This window comes from Nelusetta ayraudi, unplaced genomic scaffold, assembly GCF_046127955.1.
Source record: "Nelusetta ayraudi isolate G7.1 ecotype Tasmania unplaced genomic scaffold, CSIRO-AGI_Nayr_v1 ptg000022l, whole genome shotgun sequence".
Lineage (NCBI taxonomy): Eukaryota > Metazoa > Chordata > Actinopteri > Tetraodontiformes > Monacanthidae > Nelusetta > Nelusetta ayraudi.
The window spans coordinates 1,059,787-1,085,516 of record NW_027466072.1 but is presented as its reverse complement, the minus strand read 5'-3'; the positions used below and the strand labels follow the sequence as shown (position 1 = coordinate 1,085,516).

Below are 25,730 nucleotides of genomic sequence, written 5' to 3'. Positions count from 1 at the left end.
GTCTTTTCAATGAAATGAAACTTGAGAAAAGTAAGAAGAAGAAATGAGCAAAAGTCATCTCTCACTTTGTTCTAGTTCTTAGTTGTGAACACATCACAGAGAAACAAAACACAAAGCGACTCCACTGAGACCCACAAACTAGTTTGCTTCTCCAAATTTTGTTTTACTCCCTTAACTTTCTTTAAAAAAAAAAAAAAAAATTTGCCATCCAACAGCTGAGAAGGCCTCACCTAATATCTAATCTCACTCTTGCATGATTGAAGTCTTTTTTTTTTTTGAAGCTTTAGACTCAGAGTGGACCTCAGCTCTGCTGTGACTGGAGCTTCCACAGCTCTTAAAAGGTTCATGCTTGTGACTGCACAAGGGACTGGACGGTGGGCTTGTGCTCCAGCGTTCAGTCCCCACCGACACCACATACCAATACTAGACACTAGCGTCACTGCCTTACACACACACACAGCGAGTTGTGTTACGGTGCACTTCCATCAGAATTTCATCATTTGATTTAAATATGTCTCTGATTCTAGTGGAGCATCAGAAAGGAGGAAAAAACTCTTTTTTTTTTTAAACGGTGCGGTCATTGCAGATTTGTGGGACTTCTCACTACTTTTCCTGACACAGAGTGAGAGTGAGAGTCGGTACTGTACGATATCACGTCGTCACGTCACTCCCATAGTCCGTAGGCCGTTGGGGCACTTTGATGATTCAACTGTTATTCGCCATGTCTGTCAATCATAGGCATCTCACCTCGACGTCTTTTGTTGTGAGTTAATGTTAACGCCGCCGTCTCAACAATATCAACAATAATCACATCAGCATCTCAACAATGCTTTAAAGGAGTCTGGCTTGTTATTATAGGGACAAGGTTTGTGGCGCCGATGCTTTAGAATTGTGTGTTTTTAATTGAACCGTTGACTCTTTTACTTACTTTACCTTTAAACAAGGAGGAACATAAGGGGAGATTTTTTTTAAATGTGTGATCAATAAAAGACCCATCAGGCGGTCGGCTGTCGCAGCAGCACAGTCAGTCACATTTGCACTCAGTCGGGTTTCGGTAATTGTAGCTGTGAATTGAATGAGAGAGGAGCAGCACTCGGGAATCAGGCAGCTTTGTGTGTGTGTGTGTGTGTGTGTGTGTGTGTGTGTGTGTGTGTGTGTGTGTGTGTGTGTGTGTGTGTGTGTGTGTGTGTGTGTGTGTGTGTGTGTGTGTGTGTGTGTGTGTGTGTGTGTGTGGGGCCTACTGGGGCCGATTGCTTTGATGTAATTAGTCCCGCTCTAATGAATACACTCGTCTGTCTGACAACATGTCTCAGCTGGAGAGGAAAACGCAGGGAAAAAAACATCACCGAGGCAGCGGCGGCAGTTTGCCTGGCGAGCCGCAAACTGCACAACTTGACCTTTGCATGGACACATTTACATGCATCGCGTGCCAGCTGTGCACGACACCTTGCGCTCATGCACCTGGAGTGTGCTCATATTGTGTATTTAATCAGCAAGATGACGTGTGCATTCTTAATACTTTTGATCCGCCAGCCCGCCCGCCAGCCTGCTAAAAATCTGTCATCGCAGTATAGACATTGGGCGGTGTGGGCTGCTGCCGGAAGCGCAGACATCTGTGTGGAATGTACAATTGGAACAAATGGTGCAAGCCTTGTTGTGTGTGGGGAAAAAATAACAACCCCCTAATTGTTTTTGTTCAGAAAAGTTTAGGTCCATGAATTGGTATAAAAATGGATTAAAACCAACATTCAACATATTGCACCACCACCGCCACTATACGTCTTATTTTCCCCCATTTCACATTTGCAATACAGTTGGACTGGGCAAATTGTTGAATTGGGGCGTATGGATAGAAAGCCCCAATGCGGCTGGGATGCATTACCTTGATGCTTCTTTCGTGACATGGTGCTGAAACCTGGAGGCTGTTGCGGTCATTGGTCTTTGTCTTTGCTTGAGATGCAGTTTGTCCATTTCTTTTCCTCAAATCTAACATTTCCATGTACTTCTTGCGTGTTGTCGGCTTGGCGCTATAATGATGTTTCAGTGACACTGACTTGAATCACAGAAACGAGAACTCTTGGCTCTCGTGTCCTTCTATTGGTAGTTTCATCATAAATGTTCATTTGGTTTTCTTGAGACCTTCAGTTCCTGGTAGAGTTTCTGCTCCCATCTTTCCACCTTCACCCTGCCTCTCTTCAGTCCTCCACTGCCGGCATCACCTCATCCCTTGTTTTCTTCCATCTCTGCTCATGGCCGCCATTTGCTGTTTTCCTCCTCCGTGCGGTGTTGTTTGTCTTCCTCTCTTCTTTGCCGTCTCTGTCCCTGCCTCCGCTCGCTAATGATCCCTTTCCAGTGGGAAATCTATCATGGTTTCCGTCATTAAATTCATGGCTCCCCCCCCCCCCTCCCCCCCACCGTTTCTGCGCTCTTTGTCTTCCTCTGCAGTGGCACGGCAGCGTGAGCGTCGTCCTTCATCAGGGTATGAATGAAAGCATATTTGTTCAAAGAAACATGCAATTGCGGAGCACACACAAAGCCGTGTGTGCCACTGTGAGGTGCAGGGTCTCACTGGCACGCACGATGAGACGAACTACAGACAGCTTGTACTTGGAAGTGTGGTTGTGACAAAGGACGGAATTGAATAGATAAGAACTCAGCCAGGTAGGAACTGAAGATGGAAGAAGTTCAGCTGTGAAATTGAAGGAATGCAAAAGTAAGGCCAGTGTCTTTACGTGGAACATTTTCTTTTTACCCAACATCAACCCTTGGCACTATGTGAAGCTCGGGCAAAGTTTCACCTCAAAAACAAACGTGAAACTAACGTAAAAGGTCTCCACACCACACTCATCGCCTGGCGGGACCTTTAAATATTCGGCGTTGCGGGTTTCCAGACCGCGCACAGGTCTGGAAACCTGCCGCGTTGCTGCTAAGCCGAGTGTTGAGGATTTTGTCCTGCTCGGAAAACAAAAGTCACCTGTGTCGGTGGGAGGGAGGCGTTTGTCACGTGGCCTGTCTCTGAACATGTGGAATATCCATTTCACCTGCAGTTCTTCCTTTCAACGTCTCTTTGTGCTCTTTGAAAGGTTGCCAACTCGTCCTGCTGTAATGTCACCACTTGGTCCATTTCACCACACAGAGCAAATCACTTTGTTTACATTCTAAATACAAAAAGAAAGTACAAAACGCTTAAAAAAAAACAAAAAACAAAACAAGGATTACTCAGTGAAATTGCTTTGTCATTTCACCTCACTGACAGCTGTTCCAAGTTAGTAGCTGCGTTTCCATGACCCCTAGAATTAGCAGAGAACTAGCAAAACCTAAATATGGCGATATAAACCTGCTGATGGAAACAGCTAAACTTGGAAAAACCTCTCAAATGACTAAAAAGTTTAGATGCTCTCATGAGGTTGTATCCATATAGAGGAATATAACAAAAGTGTCATGGAAACACCTTTTTTTTTTTTTTTTTGCATTTACACGTCAGCAGGCGTGACGTACGGGGTCACGTGACCAGTTGACTGACCAGTGAAAATGGCGTTGGACAGAGGAGGAGACGGAATATTTTTTTATCTCCTGACAATAACAGCGGCAACAGCAGCAGTGACAACAGAAATAGCTGCTCCAAAATGCTAAATGTTTTGTACCTCCATCCTCCTCAAAGTGCCTGGCGGGACGAAAGTTTAGGAGAATTACGGCTTATGCGCTTCACGCCGTGAAATGGAAACACCTCTGAAAATCGCAATGGTACTTTGTCGAAATTTTAGAAATATCTCTTTTATTTTGTGACAAAACGCTCATGGAAACGCAGCAGGTGACGTCACCTCCAGCCACGGGTTCACTCTGTCCTGGCTCTATTTCTCCTCTCGTCCACAAATACTGTACATATATATACATATATATATTGTTCAAGCCTTGACCCTTTTTGTAATTTGTGTTCCAACGCCTCTGATGCATGTCAACATGCCTCATGGCTGAGTAACCTTTGCACGTGGGGTGCAGTGTCAGCGCATGTTGCGCAAGCATTTATATTGGCGGTGACGCATACGTAGAAGTCATCGGAGGAACGAACGCACGTTCATCGCTTTGACGTCGTTTTATTGGAGGCTGTTTCAAAGAGCGTTGCTTGTTTCATCGCCGCTAGGATCCTCGTCTTCTCCAAGAGACTCTTCTGCTGCTCTTGAAATCGGAGCTCCTGCGCCAGGAGCCTTGTGGTCTGTCCTGTTGGATGGTGTTGTTTGCATCAATACACGTTCCATTTCAAGTCGGCACCAAGAAAAAAACACGATGGAAAAATGTTTTCCTTGGGGCAAATGATAGCAAGATTGAAAAAAAACGTTTTTCCATAGACCCCAAACTTAAACCGAGTGGTAGAGACGGCCCAATCGGGTTGAGTTTGTTTTCAAATATATATATATATTTTTTAATATAATACAAGGACTCAACATGTGCAGAACGTTGAAGGGTTAAAGTTACTTTGCATGGAAAAAAGTACTACTCTACTTCAGCATTTCATAATACTGGATGTTGAATCCCAAACTGTGTCCTTAGAATCTCTTTGAAAGTGCAGACTTAGTAGACTTAAATTCTAAATACACATATATCTGACACCAAAGGTCTTTTTCTTAGTCATCTGTTTGAGATGTGGCAAGTTTTACAAGTCGGCACAAAGCAAATATGGATTTAGACCATTACCTAGGAGAACAGGCTAAACTTTAACTGCAAGCCTGTACTTTGGACAGTGCTCGACTGTTAACACAATTAATACTTTGTAGGTTACAGCATTTTTACAAAGATCATCACAATAACGGCAATATATTATAAGCACATTTGTGTTTTTGAGTATGATTCTGATTTTAAGATCTGAATTGATTTCATCTTCAACATGTTTGGATATAGGTTAAAAAAGAAAACAGGTGAGCAAAGTGTGTTGTCACTAACCAGTGAGAGAAATCAAATCAATGCAGCCCCAAAAGCACTTTCTGAAAAGTTGAGCAAGCAACTGAAGGATGAACTTTTCATGTTTCTGTCCCGTTCTTTGGTAAAAAAAAAAAAAAAAATAGATTGTCACGTTATATTGGACCTTTAAAAGTGAAAATGACGGTGAATATTAGCTCAAATAGCTTCATTGTTGTATTTTTCCATTCAATTATTCCCGGCTGTGTCAGAATGTCATTTAAATGCATGAGGAGTGGTTTCTGCTTGGAGCTTGCAGGCTGAAACTCTTATTCGGTCTATCAAATAACTGATGGGACAAAATAATATTCCAGTAATGAAATGAGATCTATTTGATGAACAGAAACTGAGCAAAATGCGTCAGAACAAAATTGGACACATTTGGGCACCGATAAATCATATCAGTATTTAGTGGAGCCTCCTGTAGCAAAAATAGCTCACACACTCACTCGGCCGGCCTGTGATGAGTGTGTGTGACTATTTTCACACCACACTTCAATAGGAAACCTGGAGCTGTTCCGACCCAACCATCAACAACAGTCTGATGGCTCCATTTGATGTTGAGGGTCACCTTCCAATTTTCCTCCCCTTTCTAAATGGGCTCTGCACGAGAAGCAAACATGGGATAATGCAGCGCACTGGGGAAGACGCTCCACCTGCACTCCACCTGCACTCCACCTGCACTCCACCTGCAGTGCCGCTTTGTGGCTCTGCTCCATTGAATTTGACCCAAATTCAAAGAAACACTCAGCAAAATCACCCCATCTGTCTTGAACTCGCCTGTTGGGTGTCGAGTGAATGTTTCTGCCATTGTCTAGCAGACGGGTTCAACTGACACTTCCCCAGCCGCCGCCTCGGCGCTCCTCTCCCGCTGCGACCCGCCATCGAAAAAAGGACAAGTTGGCGACGCAGTTCAAACTGGTGTCTCTCTGCTGTCCAAACGGGGAGCTGCTGCTTCAGTTTGAATGCGCTTTGAACGTTCTCTTCTTCTCCTCCTCCTCCTCCTCCTCCTCTTTTCATCTGTCCCCCCTGCAGAAGAGTGTGAAGGAGGGGATGCTGCTGAAGCAGACGAGCTCCTTTCAGCGATGGAAGAGGAGGTACTTCAAACTCAGAGGAAGGACGCTCTACTACGCCAAAGACTGCAAGGTACCAGGGTGTGAGGTGGCTCAGCACAACTCACTCCAAGCTGGGGTTTTTTTGTTTGTTTGTTTGTTTGTTTTTTTGTTACATGCATTTTTTTTCTTACTTAAGAAAAAAAAGTGTATTTTTCATATGTATTTATGTCTGTATGTATGTATTTATTAGGGATGCAACGGTAGATTTTTTTTCCCACGGTTTGGTATGCATCACGGTTTTGGGCCACAGTAACAGTACGGTTTTGATATCTGATCTATCTTGTACGTCTATATGAAGCTACTTTGACTAGCAAAAGCAATATTGTGTTGTAAAAATAATTAAAAGCACAGATCTAATCAAACCACAAAGTTTATTTTTAAAAAATGTGCACTATCAGATCAAATTAAACATAAAAACCACACCAATTAAATATGAAGTTTACGACTATCCAATAAAAATGAACAAAGACATTTTCACTTTATTGGCCTGGTGGGTCAAATAACATGTAATGGTATTTTTTATTTTTTTTGAAGTTTGCTTTGTTCACAAATTGTGAAATATTTATTTTTAACGTTACTGCTGTTTGCAAGCTTTTTGGACGGAATAGAAAAGTCGTGTTCAAAGACTCCCTGGTCTATTTGGTGACAGCAGAGCTGCAGCTGAGGCGGGTTGGGACAATTGGCGCGGAACGAGTCAAATTATTGATAACTGCGCAACGTTTGTCTCGGCTCCTCCTGGATCGACTTGCACAACATGCGCGTTTTGATAAAGTTTTGTGACTGGCCCAAGCGCACCGGAATACCATCGTTTTGCCGTCGCGTCCCGAACCCAACAGGGCGTAACCAACGCTTAAAAATAATGTTGTTTTTTTTTGTCTGTTTACTGTTTACATGCTGAGATGATGTTTTTCTTTGTTTAAATGTTGTAGTCTCTTATTTTTGATGAAGTGGACCTATCAGATGCAAGTGTGGCCGAGACCAGCACCAAGAACATCAACAACAGCTTCACGGTGAGCCAACAGCTCTGACTCAAACAGTGGGTTGATGCATCATTGATCCATTGAGCATTAATCTTTCTGATTTTTTTCAGTTGCAATCAGCAAATAAGTTGGCACCAGTTGCAGCAGCTGATGTCCAGCCAGTATCTGTAGTATTTAGTAGTATTTGTGGATTATTTGTGTTGAGCTACGCAAATCTGGAAATGTTTTTTTTTTTTTTTTTTCCCACCTGGTTGCTTGTGAAACATTCATTTACCCTCGGAAAAATCTAACATTTGGCTTCAAAGATTGTGTAGTGAATGACTTTGTTACATGGCAAAATAAACAACAACACAATTCATTTCTAAGTACTGGTCCAGAATTGGTCATCGATCATTAAAGCAATTAAACTATACTCATAGCAGTTCATGACGCAAGACTGTAATGACGGGTAAATATTATTATTGCTTCCATCTTTATCAACATAGATGCAACGTCATTGGCCTTTGATTGGCTTATCAAATTAATAATTCTGTTTTCTTCGTCAGGTTATCACTCCATTCCGCAAACTCATGCTATGTGCCGAGAGCAGGAAGGAAATGGAGGACTGGATCACCGCACTCAAGTCTGTCCAGAAATGGGAAACCTATGAGGTGGGCCTGACACCTCTCTCCTGTTTTCTCTCTAATGCGCTTTGAATTTTATGAAGCAATGTTGCTGTTGTTGTTGTTGTTGTTTTTAAATGGATTAAAATAGTTGGCCAAGTAGAAACATGTTCAAGAAAATGATTAAAAGACACCTTGCTGAAAATAAATGTTGCTGTTCCATTTTGAAGCAAACTTGAATTTAAAAAAAGATACTGGTCATTCTTTTCCTTTGATATGTAAATCTTGGTCCGGTCTCAGTCTCAATGCTCTCCGGTCTTGATAATGTCTTGGTCTGGGTTGGTGCCGTCTTGACTGCAACACTGCTTCTCCCTCTCTGTGCCCCCCCCCCTACACCAGGCGAGCCAGTTCAACATGGAGCATTTCTCTGGGATGCACAACTGGTACGCCTGCTCGCACGCCCGACCGACCTTCTGCAACGTGTGCCGGGAGGCGCTGCCAGGCGTCACCTCCCACGGCTTGTCCTGCGAAGGTACCGCAGCTCGCAGCCTGCAGCCCCCAGCGGGCGCAGCAGTGTCAGGGACATGTTGTGCCTCCCGGCTGATTAGAATGTGTGACTGTGAGAGGTTTATAGGCTCTTATCACAGGGTGAGGCAGGTTCCAAGTATCATATCATCAGAGCAGTAAAGCAAAAACAACTCAACAAGGCTGAACCAGAGCCTAATGCATGTATTCATGTGTAGTCGAAAGTAAAAGAGTAACACTGAACCAGCCTGTCTCTTCTGTCTTCTACTTTCTTTTAATTTGATCTTTTTTTTTTTCCTTTTCCTTATTGACCTACTTTTCATCATCCATCATCTCCTCTGGCTTTCCTTATTTTCCTCCTCGTCATTTCTTGGTCTCCCTCTACACCTCCTATTTGTCCTTCTTGTTATTCCCCTTTCCTCCCAACTGCAAGCCTTTCATCATTGTCACCCCTCCTCTACCGTCTCTCCCCTGCTTCTCTAAAACCCCTGAAGCTGCTAATGCCAGGAATGTTACATTGCAGGTTCAGAATGAAAGCTAAAATTACCTCATAAATAGCGCAAAATGTTTCCACAAAACCTCCTCATGCACGTTCAGTGGAATATCGCTTTAGAAAATCTCAACTGCATCATTCAAAACAACTTCCTCTAGTACACAATAAATAAAACCTGCATCCTCACCTGAGCTTTTTTTTTTTTTTTTTTCTTCAAGCAATGTGCAAAATATTTAATGCAAACAGGTTTGCTGAATTAACTCTTTATATTCTTTATATTTAGCGTTATATTATTTTGTCTTGGTCTATAATCAGTAATCCACAATCTTCACTAATTTGCTCATTTCTTGACAGTTTTCCCTGAAATCCTCTCTGAATTCTGCAGCTGCTTCTGCACCTTCTCCACATACTGTAGCGCTGTCCTGTGTTTTCTAAAGTGCACTTTTATTTTTTATTTTCAGACCAAACTAAAATTTGGTCTGAAAATGAATTTTTAAATTAATCTTAATCAAAAACTACCTGTATATGGAGACTGTGTTTAAGTCTATATTAGTACATTAAATAGTTGCTGAGCAAATTTGTTGAACTCTAGTCGTGGAGTTATTAAGCTATTGATTTGCTTCACAGTGCACAGATCTTAATGTGGAGGCCTCCCTATGTCACTTCCTCTCATGTCGGACGTATTGATTTGTGTTCCACAGTCTGCAAGTTCAAGGCCCATAAGCGCTGCGCCGTTCGCTCCACCAACAACTGCAAGTGGACCACGCTGGCTTCCATAGGAAATGACATCGTCGAGGATGAGGACGGGGTGAGCAGCTCAGACGTTTGGCTCGGCGCTGGCATTTTCCCGACAGCTCCTGCAGTAATTGTGTCGGTAGAACTCTACTGTCAGCTGTAAGTTTCCACATTATTTCTGCAGGTGTTTATGCCCCATCAGTGGCTGGAGGGGAACCTGCCAGTCAGCGCCAAATGTGTGGTGTGTGACAAGAACTGCGGCAGCGTGCGGCGACTGCAGGACTGGCGCTGCCTCTGGTGCAAAGCCATCGTGAGTGAGACTGATTGCAGCCCTGCTGTGGGCAAAACTCATTTTGTCACGTCAGCGTCTTGTTTTTTTGTTTTTTGTTTTTTGTACTTTGTTTTGTTCTGCTGAAAGTAATTTTCAGGGCAAACACATTGAATATTTGGCAAGAGACCGACGGTCTGACTGTCCCACGGTGTTTAGCTCTTTATTGAAATGACTCTGAAAACACTGAAAACATGGATCAAACGCTGCTATTTTATGACTGACTGACTGCTAATATCATTTCTTCAAGTGCGGCCGCACATGGGCCCCCGGGCCATAGTTTGCCCATGCCTGCTTTAGGCTTTAGGTGTTGCATTGACATTCAAAATACATGCAAACCAGTTCAGGCTCCTAACCCGGTCCACTCCACTCTGCTGACAAACTCCTCGTGCCTGCGCCAAATATTTGAATGTGTGGTCCACAGGCTGTTGTCCCCTCTTTGCATGGCGTCTATCGTCTAGGAATCACAACCATTGCAGTCAAGAGTCGAGGTCGAGGCTGCTATTAACCCTGCCTAAAAATGGCGCCCTGCACTTTTAATTTAGAACGATCTGAATTGAGCAGCCGGCCAGAATTTCACCCGTCTACCACAGACAGTGTAGACACAGACGTTAATAGAGGAGCAAAAAAATCCCTTCAAGACGTGGACACAGAGTTAAAGAGGAGGCACGTTTGTCATGCTTCCACTTAGCAAGGGATCAAATGCTTTTCCAGTCCATAGGGAAAATTAAGCTTCGTACACACACACACACACACACACACAAATGAATCAGAGCGGCATTTGTAAAGGTTATAGAACTGACATTTGGTGGGTTTCAGGGGAATGTAATGACCTTTCTGCTTCCACAGAAATATAGAATTATAGTGTGTGTGTGTGTGTGTGTGTGTGTGTGTGTGTGTGTGTGTGTGTGTGTGTGTGTGTGTGTGTGTGTGTGTGTGTGTGTGTGTGTGTGTGTGTGTGTGTGTTGTAGGTCCACAACAGCTGTAAAGAACAAATGCAGAAAGTGTGTCCTCTGGGTCAGTGTCGAGTGTCAATCATCCCTCCCACTGCACTTAACAGCATCGACTCAGACGGTGAGACACCTCTCTCACACACACACACACACACAAACACTCACACTCTCAGTGATGCAGGCCGCTTTGTTCCAGTGTCCTAAATAATGTCACAGTACAGCAGGTTCAGGGTTCAAAGGTCCACCTTTCCAGCGTTCTGAATGTGCAGCTTCAGCTTTGTGACTCGCTGTTTTCTCCTGTTATACTAAAATCTTTTGATCCTTTAGGCCTCGGTCGAAATTCAGACAAAGTCCCTTCAGATTTATTTGTGTAGCACTACATCACAATGGGACGCTTGACATGCGGAGCAGGTCCAGACCCCGCCCGTTGTTGCCAACAAGCGCACTAAAGCGACAGCAGCTGCGTCTCCATGACAGTTTTCCACAAAATAAAAGCGATAGTTCTAAAATTTCGACAAGGCCCGATTGCGATGTGCAGGCGTTTCCATTGAATGGTGTGAAGCGCATAAGCCGGAATTCTCGTAATACCCCACCTTGAGGAGGATGGTGGCACAAAACCTTTTGTGTTTTGGAGCAGCTACTTGAAGTGAACTGGTCACGTGACCCCGTACGTCACGTCCGCTGACGTGTAAATGCGAAAAAACCCTTTAGTGATATTCCTCTATATGGACGCATCTGAAAAAACCACCTCGGAAGACCTGTCAAACCTTTTAGCCATATTGGAGAGAGAGGTATTTTCCAAGTTTAGCTGTTTCCTTTACTATTTTTATGTTGCGATATTTAGGTTTTGCACAATTCTCGAGGGAATGGAAAAGGAAAAACTGTTCTTTAAAAGCCATAAACCGAGAGGCGATCCAGACTGTCAGATTAAAGGATGGCGGGTCATCCACTGAACACTGAAAACATCAATATAAAATGCAAGACCAGTGGTAACAGTGGCATAATATTAGTAAGGGCTGTTGGGTACAATCACAGACGATATTACATTGTAAATAATATATCAGCATTCTGTGTAAGTTATTGGCCTTGGATCAGGATCAGTGGTGTGTGTAGCAGGTGATGCCGGTGGCTGCAGTCACTGATCCAGGATCTGCAGCCTGTGAAGGTGATGGAGAAGCACAGAAAAATATTGAATGAGCAACAGCAGCATCGGCAAAGGACAGAAGTAAATCTAGGATGGGAACATGGCTTTTGCCAGTGTAGTCAGTAAGAGGCACCTTTGCACCACAACTGAATGACTGAGATTTCACATCCAGCTCGTACCAAGCTGCTGAGGCGGTTCCAGGGCCAGTTCAGAGTCACAGCCCAGTTGTTTCTTAACAAGAGAAACGGGTTGCAGACAAAGAGGCGGCCCTTGGCCTGGAAGGTCCAGCAGGGGCACCACTCCTTTGCTGAACAAACAGCAGTGGTCTCTGGAAGAGTCCACTCGTCTTCTTGGCCCCAATGCACGAATTTAGCATAACGTTGCTCATTTCAAAGCTCCAGAATCCCAAAGCAGTCATGCATACAAACTTTTTTCCTCATTGTTTTTTTTTTTGTTTTTTTCTGAGATGACAAGTTGATTTCCTGTGTTTGCCGTGTTAAAACAAAGTAAATACAATTATCCTGGGAAAACACTGTATGAATGCATGACCGCTGAGGGCTTCCGTGCATATTAACACAGCAAGAGAGTGCGTACCAAAACTTAAAGGCTCAGTTAATGTGAATACAACTTGGTATTACATGTACAAGTGAACTTAGTTTTCCATTCAACAATTGGTAGACAGCTTAATGGGCAATATTTACCAACATGAGTGAGCATGGGTCCGCTGTTAAGCTGAGGTTTGTGCAGTGTGGATATGCTTTTTTGTAAACCTCTCATAGTTCGGATGCCAGAGAAGCCTGGCAAAACCAGGAGTCAGGCTGGTCAAAGAGGAAGCGACTGCGAGCTCATCTGCAGCTCAGGAGACGAGTAGACGCTTGATGCTTTTCCCTGGAAAAACAGGTTTTCACACTTCCCCCACTGCAACTCCCAACTGGTTGGGGCTGTAGTGAAGTGAAGTGTGTGGTGCCACACGGCTTAGCATGGTGACGTGTATCCTTTTACCCCTGACTACTGCTAGGATGGTAGTAAAGAATGTGACTGGTCTGTTGAGGAAGGAGGATTCTGCTCTTCACTTTAAATGATTTACTTTCTCTTTCCAAACACGTCTGACAGGCTCTTTATCTCATTTACGACATTCCGTTTACTTTACACGCCGGCCTGTTTGTCTGAGGGTTGAAAACCGAATCCAGTTGCCTACGACTCGCCTCTCAAAGACAGAGATAACCTGGGCCGCTGAGAACATTCTCAGACGAGCTTAGTTCTCCTCGACCCAGGATTAATCACATTAATTAATCACATTAATCTCATCCTGGCTTGTAAGTCTGGGTCAGCTTTTCCCATTCCTCAACCCGACTGATTGATTCACCAACTTGATTTCAGGCTTCTGGAAGGCCACCTCAGCTTCCTGCAGCAGTCCCCTGCTGGTCCTGTGCAACTCCAAAAGCGGCGACAACCAGGGAGTGAAGTTTCTACGCAAGTTCAAGCAGCTCCTGAACCCTGCCCAGGTCTTTGACCTGATGAACGGTGGCCCACAGCTCGGGTACTGCGCTCGTTTCTGTGTGTTTTTAACGTTGGCACCAAAAAAAAAAAAGACATGCATGCAGTGGAGGAGTGGAGGTCACCAGGACCTTTAAACCTGCTCTCCAGTCAGCCGTCCATTAACTTGTGTTGCTCGGCTTCCTCCTCCACCTCCTCCCCCAGGCTTCGCCTCTTCCAAAAGTTTGTGACGTTTCGGATTCTAGTGTGCGGAGGTGACGGCAGCGTGGGCTGGGTGCTCTCAGAACTGGACAAACTCAACCTCCACAAGCAGGTGAGGAGGAGGAGGCGGAGGCGCTGGTGGTGGTGGTGGTGGTGATGTAACGCTGGAGTTGTTCAAAGTTTTCCCAACATAACGTGGAGGCAAGAATAGATTCGACTCGCAGCGTCAGTGGGTCCTCACGCTTTTACACGCCATCTGTGCTGTGTTGTGCTGTTGCCTCCCTGCCAGTGCCAACTGGGCGTGCTGCCTCTGGGCACTGGGAACGACCTGGCCCGAGTCCTGGGCTGGGGAGGCCTGTGTGACGACGACGCTCAGCTGCTGCAGATCCTGGAGAAGCTGGAGAGAGCCACCACTAAAATGCTGGACCGGTGAGGCCTTGTGTTGTACTACTGGAGACTGGTCTTGGTCTCCAGACCACTTTTGAAGGGTCTGGGTCACGTCTCGGCCTCGGAGGGGTTTTTACTGGGTCTGGTCTTGGTCTCGGTCTCGGACTGGACGGACTGGGGATTTTTAATCAAAACCAGTCAAAACTCAGCCAACACTGTAATAACGCGATAATAACGGAAAAGAATCCATCTGCTGCCATTTGACGCTCTGTTGGTGACACCCAGAGTGACACCCTGCCCCCTTCTTCCTAGTAAATGTATTCTATTCTATGAAGCAAAGTTGCTTTTTGGAAATGCTTTAAAATAGTTGGCAAAGCAGCAAAATGTTCAAGAAAATGATTAAACGACACCTCGCTGAAAAGAGACGCTGCTGTTTGATTTGGAAGCAAACTTGGATTGAAAAAGAGATACTGGACATTTCTTTTTCTGTTTTGTTGTTATTTTTTCTTTGATGTATAAAGTCTTGGTCTGGTCTCCGTCTCGATACTCTCTAGTGTTGAAAACGTCCCGTGAGGCCACTGTGGTCGGGGTGGGGCAGGGCTGCTGTGGACCCCTCCACCGGCTGCTTGTACATCCCTCCCGTCGTGTCTTTAAACTTCAGATGAACTCGAGAGTGAAGCTCTTTTTTTTAGCGCTGAACACGACTGTGAGTCATGTGTCGTCCCCGGACTGATTTCTTAAAATAAAAGCCGGTGAAGGAAGTCCCAGATGAGCATATTAATCAACGCTGTGTCTAAATGTGATCCTCCTTTGGCTGGTGCATTTCTCAAGGGTTGCATGTGGGAGTCAGTGACGAGGTTAATTGGATAACATCACTTTGGGGTATTTTTCTGTCACTCTATTTATACCGTCAGGTGGGAGTCCTAATGAGCATTAAAATGAAATCATCAACTCCTGACCTGAAAACAGACCAGCAGTAATTATTAATTAACCAGCTGGTGATTTCCCTCTGGGACAGACATTTCTATTAGGGTGAAAATGTTGAGTTTCCAATATTATATGTGTTCACTCAGAACTCCAGTCAAAAAAAAAAAAGAAACAGCCTGCAGGCAGCGTTTTCACAGTCACGCGGTTCACCGGGAAGCGAATCCTTGGCACGGAAGCTGCATCACGCTGCCGTTATCTCTAAAATCTCGCCAACCTCAAACCCAGAACACAGTCAACTGTTTTCAAACCTCCTCCCTGCACTTCCTCATTGCTGTGACCACATGGACCACATACTAATGCACCCACTAGTACTAATTTCGATTATTGTCATTTTCCTTTCATTATATGGATTCAAAAAAAAAAAAAAAAACCTTCCTTATTATGGTCGTGTGTGTAATTGTAAAACTTCTCCTTTTTTGAAGTGACACATTCAAAGCAGTGGAGCTGATACATCAATCCAAAGCATTTCGCAGTGTCAGTGGCCTGGGGGGGGCTTGTTGCGTTTGATATAGCTGCTGTTATCAGCAGTGAAAACCTCACGTGGAGAAAGATTAAACAGCCGCCCCCGCCCCCCCACCCCCACCCCACCCTCCTCCATGTCGATCCGATTATCTGATGATGAAGTTAATTTCCTGCTGCTTGACATTTACACGGCGTCGGCCGGCTCGTCTCTTCCAGATGGAGCGTGATGACGTACGAGGTGCCCAGCATGTCGAAACACTCGGCCATCGTGAAAGAGGACAGCACTCTCGATTCCCCTCTGCAGGTAAATCACGAATCGTAGCTGGTGACAGATGGTTTCCAGAGATTAGGCCCACCCGGTGCATGGCTAAGTCTCGTGAGATGGCTTCAGAAAATCTCCTCCGACTCTCCGTATGAGGCCGGTTTTGACGGAAGCGTGGGGAAGGTGTCGCTTTTGAGAAAGACATTTGTGGTCCTTGTTGTCCACGCTGTAGTTTGTAAAGGGCTTTTGCACATCCAGAGCCAGTTTCTCTTCCAGTATACAGTTGTGGTAAATTACCCGCTGGTGGATAATTTAGCCTAAATTCAAACTAGGCATCATAAAATAACAGTTTTTTTTTAAAACTTTGAATGCACAGCACATGCAGACATACATAGCTGATTCATTTCCAGAGCGTGTTGTTCTGATTCATGTCCTACAGCTAAAAAAAAAAAGGAAAAAGAAGAGAACACTGAGAGGCCCATTTTCAAAAGTGCTCTTCCTTTGTCATGTCACGTCCGGACATCTTTCACCAGAACGTCTCAGCAACGTCCATTTGTCTGTTCTTAGGTCCACATCACTCAGTATGCGGACTCCGTGGCCTCCCACCTCGCCAAGATCCTGGACTCGGACAAACACAGTGATGTCATTTCCTCTGCCAAGTATGTTCCACTAAAGTGCTTTCGATAAAACAAAATACGGGAAAGATAGAACTGGGCGGTGGATAGGAAGGCACGCTGGAATAAATGAGGTGGAAGGAAGGAAAAGAATTGAAATGATGGAAGAAAGAGCCAGAGTGTCTGCTCAATGGATATTGATTTTGTTTGCTTTGGGCTCTCCACTGCGGAGGTGGACACACACACACACACACACACAGACACACACACACACTTTCTTGGAGGGGCCAGTAAGTGAAAATGAGCGATGAATCAGTATTAAGGGGTTATCTTCAGAGCAGCAGTACATTAGCTGCCCTCCCCTGGGACGAGTCGATAGGAAACATTTTCCTCTGCTGCACCGCATGTGGTTTTAAAATGCTGCCGGTTGCAATGGAGGCACACAAAACACCTCCAAGAAAACTTAACAAACATTTGTCATCTTTGGAGGCGTCCTCCTGAAAGGACTGCGATAAAGACGATTCAAAATATGCAAAAGCAATCTAGCAATGTGGAATAAAGAAAGCTCAGATCGTCATCAATACGTTTCATCATGGAAATGGTGATTGTTAAGGGCGGTAAGTGGGTTGGGTTTCCAGGCCCAGGGCCTTTTTTGGACCTGGAGACCCCCAGTCAGTCAATTGGGCCACCTGGCAGCTCCAGGTAGGTGTGAGTGTGAGTTGTGTATCGTTGTACGATGCTCTGTGATGGATGTTGGGCTGTGTTGCCCAGCCTTCGCTCCAAGACAGCTGGGAGAGCCTCCAGCAGCTCCACCACCATGAGTGCAGGACAGGATGGATGGATGGATGGATGGCTACTCATTCTCCTGGCTGTAAATAGTGACTGTGATATTTCTGAAAATATTTCTGTTTCTCCCACCGCTGCTGTTAAATCCACAGTGTTTTTCTACCTTCAGATTTTTGTTTGATTTTTTTTTTTATGACTTCTGCTTTTCTTTTTCTCACTACCAACACCGTTTATTTTGGTCTCTTTGGTGTCTCTGTCTTCACCAACAAATGCAGGCTGCCTCGCTAGCCAGTCAGTGTTGGTATGTGAAGCTTTGCTCGTAAGGAGGAGCATATTTTCACAAGGTGTCGTAGTGGCTGCTTAATAGTATAATAACATATAATGCTTGATAATAAAGAAAATAATTGTCATCCACTGTCAATTGAAATGACTCAACGTGGTGTCAATTTAATTTATGTTTCTCTGGCAGGAAAGTGATGCAGTTTTCTAGTTTACCCTCTTTTATTGTGCGTTTGTAAGCACAAATCTAATTGATACCTCCTCCATTCTGCTTCTGCAGAGGGCCTAATGAGTCATTTTAATGTGTAATTAGATCATAAATTCTGGGTGTTTTTTCGAAGCTAAGCTGCCATATCTCATAATTAAGTTCATGCGTTATTTCCTACCTCTACATCCAGCTGTTCGGACTTTTGTGATATATGATGCATCCGTCGATTTCCTATTACTGCCTCTCCTGCACTGAGGGACGGGGTGGGGGGTGGGGTGGGGGGGCTTTGCCAGAGCATTCCAGCTGTCATCGGTCAAGGTCGGGGTCACGCCCTGGCGAAGTTGCCAGTTTACCAGCAGTTTGTGGCTAATGCATCACATACAATTAGTACTCGGTTGGATATTTCTACAGAAATAAATGAATTCATGTTCCAATATTTGCAAAATGCCAGAACGTGGTCCAAGAGGATCCTCCCTGCTGAGTCATCCAGCAGCGCTGAGCAGCTGCGGCTGAGCAGTGACTGTGTGGAGGTCACGTAGTCTTGCAGGCAGGGCGGCAGCGACCTTGTGGGGTCTAAAAATCCTCGGGCACCGAGATCCAATGGCCTCCACAACGTAAAAACCCACGAAATGCGTTGCCCTTTTTTTAACCGGACGCCATGTCAACCCTCATGCTGTGCTGCCTCCCCGCCAGGTTTCTGTGTGGGACGGTGAATGAGTTTGTGGCGGAGGTGGGAAAGGCATACGAGAGAGCGACGGAGAACAAGGAGGAGGCAGATGCCATGGCAAAGAAGGTAAAAGGTTTTCTGCCCGTAATCGCATTCATTACATAACGGCTTGTGTAACAGTAGCTGGTGGGCAGCGGAGGTGTGTGTGTGTGTGTGTGTGTGTGTGTGTGTGTGTGTGTGTGTGTGTGTGTGTGTGTGTGTGTGTGTGTGTGTGTGTGTGTGTGTGTGTGTGTGTGTGTGTGTGTTCGATCAAAATGGTTTATTTTTATTTTTTTTTTAAATTCCTTGCAGTTTTCTGCCTTTCTTTGTTCATGATGCTGTATGACACGGCAGTACTGAAAGGCTCTAATATGACTGAAATACACGACCAACACATTGATTTTTAAGATGAATAATAAATCATTTCGTAAATTGGTTCAACCTAAGAAATGAATTCCATCGAATCTAATTCGGTCCAAGAAATGAATTTCTTAAATGAATTTCATCCGCTGTAGCAAGCAAGCACTGAGTTGCAGGGACTTTAAAGTGAAGGTTCGTATGCAGCATTCATATGGCGGTGAACCAGGGCCATAAATCCCATGTTCTAAGCAAAATGTCCACTCTTCTCTTCTCATTTCCTTTTGGAAAGGAAGCGACGTCCGTCCAGTTGTGACGAGACTTCCATCGTTCTTTTTGTCACAATTTAACCCTTACCCTACCGCTTTCTCCCTAATGGACTTGGACTGGCTCCTGCAATACTCCATTTAGCTGAAAACCTCTCGGTAGGAGGCTCCTCAAGATGGATGAGTTGGCAGCGTGGCTGCTTCGCGAGGCTTTTTTTATCCGCGGGAGGAGAAACGGAAAAAATATTAAAAAAAAATATCCACTGTGGAGACGTTGGTCTCTCTTGGTGCCCGTGTGGTGCCCAGAGAAATGAGAAATGCTAAATGATTTTAATCGCACCCCCTTAGAAGAAAAAAGCACCTTAAGGTGCTGCCACTCATACATCTCTGCAGCAAAAGTTGTTGATTGAAACACATTTTTGGGGCGCAAACAAGAACACTCATGCAAGAAGCTGCAGAAGTTTGTCCTCCAGATTTCCTGCTGTGATCCATGCAAACGCCAGGAATCCTCACCCTGTCCTCCCCCCCCCCCCCCCCCCACCTTTCCTCCCAGTGTGCACTGCTGAATGAGAAGCTGGATTCCCTCGTCAAGGCCTTAAGTGAGGAAGCAGAGGCCCAGGTAACGTCTCCCTGTTCGTTCTCTTCATCTGCATCCAACACAGAGCAGCAGCAGAGCTTTTTTCACTTCATATTGGATATCTGCCCTGATCCCTGTGGACTCGTTCATTTTCAAAGCAGTTCAGTCTAATAAATGGCCGCTTCATACTTGAGGTGCGTGATTGGTTAGTTAGAAAGCAAGTTGACCAACAATTGTTTTTCTGAAGTGTTCCCCTTCAAAGCCACAGAAACAGAAACACCATCGGCCTCTTTCGCTCACTAAATGCTGCTGCTGTGATCTCACTATGAAGATATTGATCCTCACCCTGGGGGAGGGGGTGTCAAAAGTGCCCTTTGTGACGCCACAAAGAGTGGATTTTAGATGTCTGCATATTTTATCACACTCTTTTGTATGAAAAAAAAATCACTCAATTTTATTTATAAAGTGCCAAATGAGTGCACAAAAGAAAGAAAAGACTAAGAGGTTGAACTGCTTCTCATTTCAACACAAGTCGTATCACTCTGAGCAAACAGACACAGGGTAAAGTGATTTTTGCTCATCTCCTCCATCTCCTCGATCTCCGCTCAACACGGCTGCGCGTGCCTTGTATGTATCGCGACACCAGGTGGTGCCGGCTGGTTCAGTGCCCAGCCAGGAGAGTGGCGGCTCCAGCCCCGCTGAGAGTGGAGGAGAGTCGGGTCCGGAGGGGAAGAGTTATCGGTCCAAGGAGCAGCTGATGCTCAGGGCCAACAGCCTGAAGAAAGCCCTGAGGCAGATCATCGAGCAGGCGGAGAAAGGTGAGGAGAGGTCCAGTCAGCTCAACTGACAAATCAAACATCGTAAATCAAATCATTTTTTTTCTTTCTCTCTCGGTCTCGGCCTTCATCATTTGGCGCAGTCACGTCGACTAAAATCATCCGTCTAAAATCATCCGTCTGCTTTTGTTTTTTCTCGCTTGCTTTGTCTTTTGCAGTGGTAGATGAGCAGAACCGACACACGCAGGTCCAGAGAATGTCCTCATCCTCATCCATCAAGAGGGAGAGCAGCGAGGACCTGAAGGACGCTGAGCCCCGTGAGTTTCCCTGGCAGAGCAGGAAATATCCTGACCACTGCAGCCTGTCACAAGCCATTTAAAGTTGACTTGCTTCTTTGAAGCACTGCTCCAGAGGTTTGCCCGTCACTTTTAACTGAGAGAGCCGTCACCCCTGTTGCCGTCACGCAGGTCAGGGAAGCTTGAGTCCCACCTCCCCCATCGTCCTGAAGAAGTCCGAGAGCCTCCACACCATCACCTTCAACGAGGACTCCGTGTAGGTTTCCAACGTTTGGGTCCTTTGAATCGTTGTGTGTAGAAATGTTCCCGCACATCGCGACGAGAGCCGTTTCAATTGTTGCTTCTTCTTTTTTTTTTTTTCCAACACTAGGCAATGTTCAGAGAAGTGTGTGATGAACAACTACTTTGGCATTGGCCTGGATGCCAAGATTTCCCTTGAGTTCAACAACAAGAGGGACGAGCACCCCAAGAAATGCAGGTAGGAACACACACACACACACACACACACACTAATTCCTATTCCTATTCTATTTTGCCATTTTAGTTCTTTATCCTTCAGTTATAATCAGCTTTATTGTCCTGGTAGTATTTATCTCACTAAGCCGTTGCAACACTAGCTGCGTTTCCACGACCCCTAGAATTGCAGTTGCATTTGAACCCCCAGCTAGACTTGGAAGAACCTCTCCAATATGGCTTAAAGGTTTTGACGCTCTCGCGAGGTGGTTTTTCAGACGTATCCATGTAGAGATACATTGCAGAAGTGTCATGGAGAGACTTTTTTCGCATTTACAGCGGTCAGCGGACGTGACGTACGGCGTCATGTGACCAGTTCACTGACCAGTGAAAATGGCGCGTTATGATTGGACGATTGGATGATTTTTTTTTACAAATAATCAAACAGAACAATATAACAACCATTCTTGACAGAATGGTTGTTATATTGTTTGCGCAGGTATAAAAATTTCCGTGTGTAAACAAGCAAAAGCAAACATAATTCTCGTAAAATGTCATCCGGCGAGATTCAATGGAAATGCTCAATGGAGCAGTCAATGAAAACACCTGTGAATTGCAATTGTGCTCTGCTGAAATTTTTGAAATATCGCTTTTATTTTTTGCGAAAAGAAAAAAAAAAACTGTCGCGGAAACACAGCCACTGACATTGTACTTGATAATTTAGCAAAGTGTAAATGCTCAGTGAAGCTGCTGAAGGTGCGGAACAGTCAAATATTAGCCTTGCTTGTCAAGCGAGGTTGAGACAGCCTGAGGAATGAGACGAGCGTTGGTGGTTTTTCATGGTTGCTTGCTGCAGTGCCGCTCTCCGCTCTTCTCTTCATGGGGGAAAAAAAAAAAAAAAAAAATCACCCAGTTTTGACAAAAGCTCTTTAGCGTCGGCTCGACTCAGAGGCACTTGTTGTTTTTCTTCCCTCTCTTTGCACCTTCTACCTTTTATTACACTGAAACCTCTCGTTGCTGCAGCAACCAAACCGTAAGTCAGCCATAATTACGTGTTTACACAGAAATGTACTGAACAGTGATCATCATCGTCACGAGGCCCCGTTCAACGACAGTTTGACCGCTTTGTCGCTCCGTCTCCCCCCGCAGCAGTCGCACCAAGAACATGATGTGGTACGGAGTGCTGGGGACCAAGGAGCTGGTGCAGAAGACCTATAAGAACCTGGAGCAGCGAGTTCAGCTGGAGGTGAAGCACCACCGCAAACAGACAGACGAGGCTCGGAAGGGCTACGATGGAAAACACATTGTGAACCTCCCCCAACCCCTCCTCTGTCTGCAGTGCGATGGCGTTCCCATGTCTCTGCCCAGTCTGCAGGGCTTGGCTGTGCTCAACATCCCCAGCTACGCAGGCGGCATCAACTTCTGGGGAGGCACCAAGGAGGACAATGTGAGTGTTCTGGACCACACCCGCCCAGATCTCCAGCTTCCAGATCAAACCCGGCTGAGTGGAAAACACTCATTTTGTATAAACACTGACAGAAATTCTCTGCTTCCACCTTCCTCGTTCAGAACTTTGGTGCTCCGTCCTTTGACGATAAGAAGTTGGAGGTGGTTGCCGTGTTCGGGAGCATGCAGATGGCCGTGTCCAGGGTGATCAACCTGCAGCATCATCGCATCGCACAGGTAGAAATGCCTTCACTTCACGCCAGTATCATCCAGATCCATCGCTTTTAAAGGAAACATTTCCAAGTTTTTTCTTTTCTTCACTTCTGATGTTTAAACTATAGTGTTTGCAAAATGTTTTCTTAACACCAGAGGCTACCAGATGTTAACGTGTAGCTTTCTACACATTAACATTTGTATTTTCAACTAATAGTTTTTAGAAATCATTATGGTTCAACTTGTGCAACCAGCGGGTCTGCACAGAGGTGCTGGGCAGGCAACCACAGTGATATCGTTCCACACCAGGCTCACATTTCACAACTACAGTTTTAAGGTAGAAAATTGACTATGTTGCTTTAATGGAATTCAGCAGGTGAAGCAGGCGGATGTTGTCTCCAGTTTTCAGCACACAGTCAGTCACAGGTGCCTTGTTGTTTCAGACTAGACTTGTTCCTGTCCCACTTCCAGCTGAGGTTTGACTGTCAGATCACACGCAGTTGCATTTGCACAGGTGCAGCAGATGACTGTGTGTGTGTGTGCGTGTGTGTGTGTGTGTGTGTGTGTGTGTGTGTGTGTGTGTGTGTGCGTGTGTGTGTGTGCGTGTGTGTGTGCGCGCGTGTGTGTGTGTGCGTGTGTGTGTGCGTGTGTGTGATTAGCTGTGTTTCAGCCTTTCATCCTTCCACTTTACAGGCTTTTGTTTACATTTATGTAGATTCCACCTTGAGCCAACAGTTCCAGCCCCTAAATGAAGGTGTGGTCTGCACGTCCGCTCATCAGAGTTGCTTGAAGGTCGATCGTTTAACCGCGACAATTTGAGAGCAAACCCTCAGCTCTGTCCCTGATGTTTCCTACAAGTGTTACAAAAGCAGGCGCTTCTCCTGCGCTGTTTGCTGTGTTCTGGCTCTGCACCAGTTCACCAGGCTGTCCGCCTGCTCTTATTACCTCAAGTGGTTCAAAATAATTGCATTTAATCTGATCACTTGACTTCATGAATTGCTTCATAACAAACAAGCTCAAGTGTGCCGAGAGGGATTTAGCCGCTCTCTGTGCGCAAGACGTTTTTCTGCAACCGTTTGTCTTGAGCAGATTCTTAAAAAGCTTCCACTGGATGGTGCAAAAACACTGAGGTCACCCAGAGAACCGCTGTCCAAAAAGTATTTTATGCTTTATAAAAAAAAATAAAAATAAAAAAAAACATCCTTCTTGTGTGACGGCTCCTGTTTTCCGCTCTGTCGCATTCCAGTGCCGCCAGGTGAAGATCACCATCCTGGGGGAGGAGGGCGTCCCTGTGCAGGTGGACGGAGAGGCCTGGATCCAGCCGCCCGGCATCGTCAAGATCGTCCACAAGAACCGAGCGCAGATGCTCACCAGAGACAGAGTAAGGCCGCACGAGCTGCGTTTCCAGTTCCATTTCTTTCTTTTTTTTTTTTCAAAATAAAAGTAACATTTCTAAGATTTCGTCAGAGCACAATTGCGATTTGCAGGTGTTTCCATTGAATGGTGTGACGCGCAGAAGCCGTCATCCCCGTAAAATCTGTTTGCGTTTGTTTGTTTACGTTTGTTGTGATATTTTTCTCTTTGATTACTTGTCAAAAATATTCCATCTCCTCCTCCGTCCAATCATAACCATTTTCACTGGTCAGTGAACTGGCCACGTGGCCCCGTAACGTCACGTCCACTGAAGCGTAAATGCGGAAAAAGTCTCTCCATGACACTTTCGCCATGCACCTCTATATGGATACGTCTGGAAAAACCACCTCATGAGAGCGTCAAAACCTTTTAGCCATATCTGAGAGGTTCTTCCAAGTTTAGCCGTTTCCATGACAATTTCTTTCATTGCCATATTTAGGTTTTGCACAATTCTAAGGGTCATGGAAACGCAGCTACAGACAGTCAAGTCTCAGCTCACAAATTCCATCTCCTGCCAGCTCGGTTCGCTCCTTCAGTGTTTTGGGGGCAGAGCCAAATAAAATTCATATTCATTTATTTTTTTTCTTGGCTCTTCAACCACTGAGAGCTCTCATGAGTCGAGCACCTTCAGGCCATTTGTTTCCATGGTTTCACTGCTCCCATTCAGGTGAAACGGCTAAATGCTGGTCAAAGCGAAATTACTGTCAGTTTGATAGATAAAATTATTATCTGATATAATTTCTTCTTATATTCAGATTATTTTTTTTTTATATAGGAAAATAAACGTTTTGTGCTCTGGAATCTTATCTGATTTCGACCTTCAATCGTGAGTTAGGGTTTTAAGTATCTTTCTCATCCTGTTTTGAGAAGGGACTAAACCACCGCTCAGCCATCAGACTTCCCAATGCGACCCGGAGATCAGTTTTTTCATTCTCTGCTGCTGTCTGCTTCCAACCAGGCCTTTGAGAGCACGCTGAAGTCGTGGGAGGACAAGAGGAAGTTCGAGAGCTACCGCGCCACCAGGCCCCGCCTCAACTCCCAGCAGTCCATGGAGTACCTGACGGAGGAGGAGTGCGCTCAGGTCCAGCAGCTGGGCATCGTGGCCGACACCCTCATCAGCAAGTAAGAGCAGCGTCGAGTCGAAAACAACAAGGTCCCACTGGAAAGCTATCAAGTTACATGTTGGCACTGATGGTTTAGAGTTTCACCATTGTCACAGTGTTACTGGTGTAACATCTGGGGGGGGGGGGGGGGGGGATTCAATCTTCTTAGACTTAGACTTAGACTTTCTTTATTGTCATTATGAAGAAAAACACAGCAGTGGTTCAATTCACAACAAAATGTCGTTGCCCAGTTCCAGAAATACAATACTAAAAAAAGTATACAAATATCAGTGACCAAGAGACCTTGGATAAATAACTATAATAAACGGATCATTTTTGACTGCTATTACCAAAACACAATTAGCACTTACTGATAACCTGCTTGGCTCATGGCGCACACTGGCTTCATTTGAAGGGTGATTGGTATTGAATTAAAATCTGTTTTCAAAACAAGGTAGTTCAAAAAGTTAGTTTGTTTGTTTGTTTTTTATGAACAAACTGCATTGAGTTTGACTATTTGTTGTTGTTTTTTTTAATGAGGGTAAAATTTTCTCATTCTCACAAATGCCTCGTCCCTTTTCATTAGTATTACGTTCTCTCATTTGGATTGTAA

General features: G+C 45.0%; 1 protein-coding gene across 2 annotated transcripts in view; it reads left to right on the top strand.

Moving 5' to 3' along the window:
• The window catches only part of LOC142889338 (diacylglycerol kinase delta), a 63,598-nt gene that overhangs the window by 31,852 nt on the left and 6,016 nt on the right, over window positions 1-25,730 (top strand). For both annotated transcript variants that reach the window (XM_076028005.1, XM_076028006.1), the window contains 23 exons: window positions 5,989-6,099; window positions 6,998-7,078; window positions 7,594-7,698; window positions 8,050-8,182; window positions 9,370-9,476; window positions 9,588-9,713; window positions 10,703-10,805; window positions 13,209-13,368; window positions 13,530-13,638; window positions 13,816-13,955; window positions 15,579-15,666; window positions 16,192-16,283; window positions 18,205-18,304; window positions 19,394-19,459; window positions 20,064-20,235; window positions 20,412-20,510; window positions 20,661-20,745; window positions 20,860-20,967; window positions 22,092-22,188; window positions 22,282-22,389; window positions 22,512-22,625; window positions 23,848-23,982; window positions 24,973-25,136. In XM_076028005.1, the coding sequence (XP_075884120.1) occupies window positions 5,989-6,099; window positions 6,998-7,078; window positions 7,594-7,698; window positions 8,050-8,182; window positions 9,370-9,476; window positions 9,588-9,713; window positions 10,703-10,805; window positions 13,209-13,368; window positions 13,530-13,638; window positions 13,816-13,955; window positions 15,579-15,666; window positions 16,192-16,283; window positions 18,205-18,304; window positions 19,394-19,459; window positions 20,064-20,235; window positions 20,412-20,510; window positions 20,661-20,745; window positions 20,860-20,967; window positions 22,092-22,188; window positions 22,282-22,389; window positions 22,512-22,625; window positions 23,848-23,982; window positions 24,973-25,136 (2,603 nt within the window). The remainder of the gene's footprint in view (window positions 1-5,988; window positions 6,100-6,997; window positions 7,079-7,593; window positions 7,699-8,049; window positions 8,183-9,369; window positions 9,477-9,587; window positions 9,714-10,702; window positions 10,806-13,208; window positions 13,369-13,529; window positions 13,639-13,815; window positions 13,956-15,578; window positions 15,667-16,191; window positions 16,284-18,204; window positions 18,305-19,393; window positions 19,460-20,063; window positions 20,236-20,411; window positions 20,511-20,660; window positions 20,746-20,859; window positions 20,968-22,091; window positions 22,189-22,281; window positions 22,390-22,511; window positions 22,626-23,847; window positions 23,983-24,972; window positions 25,137-25,730) is intronic.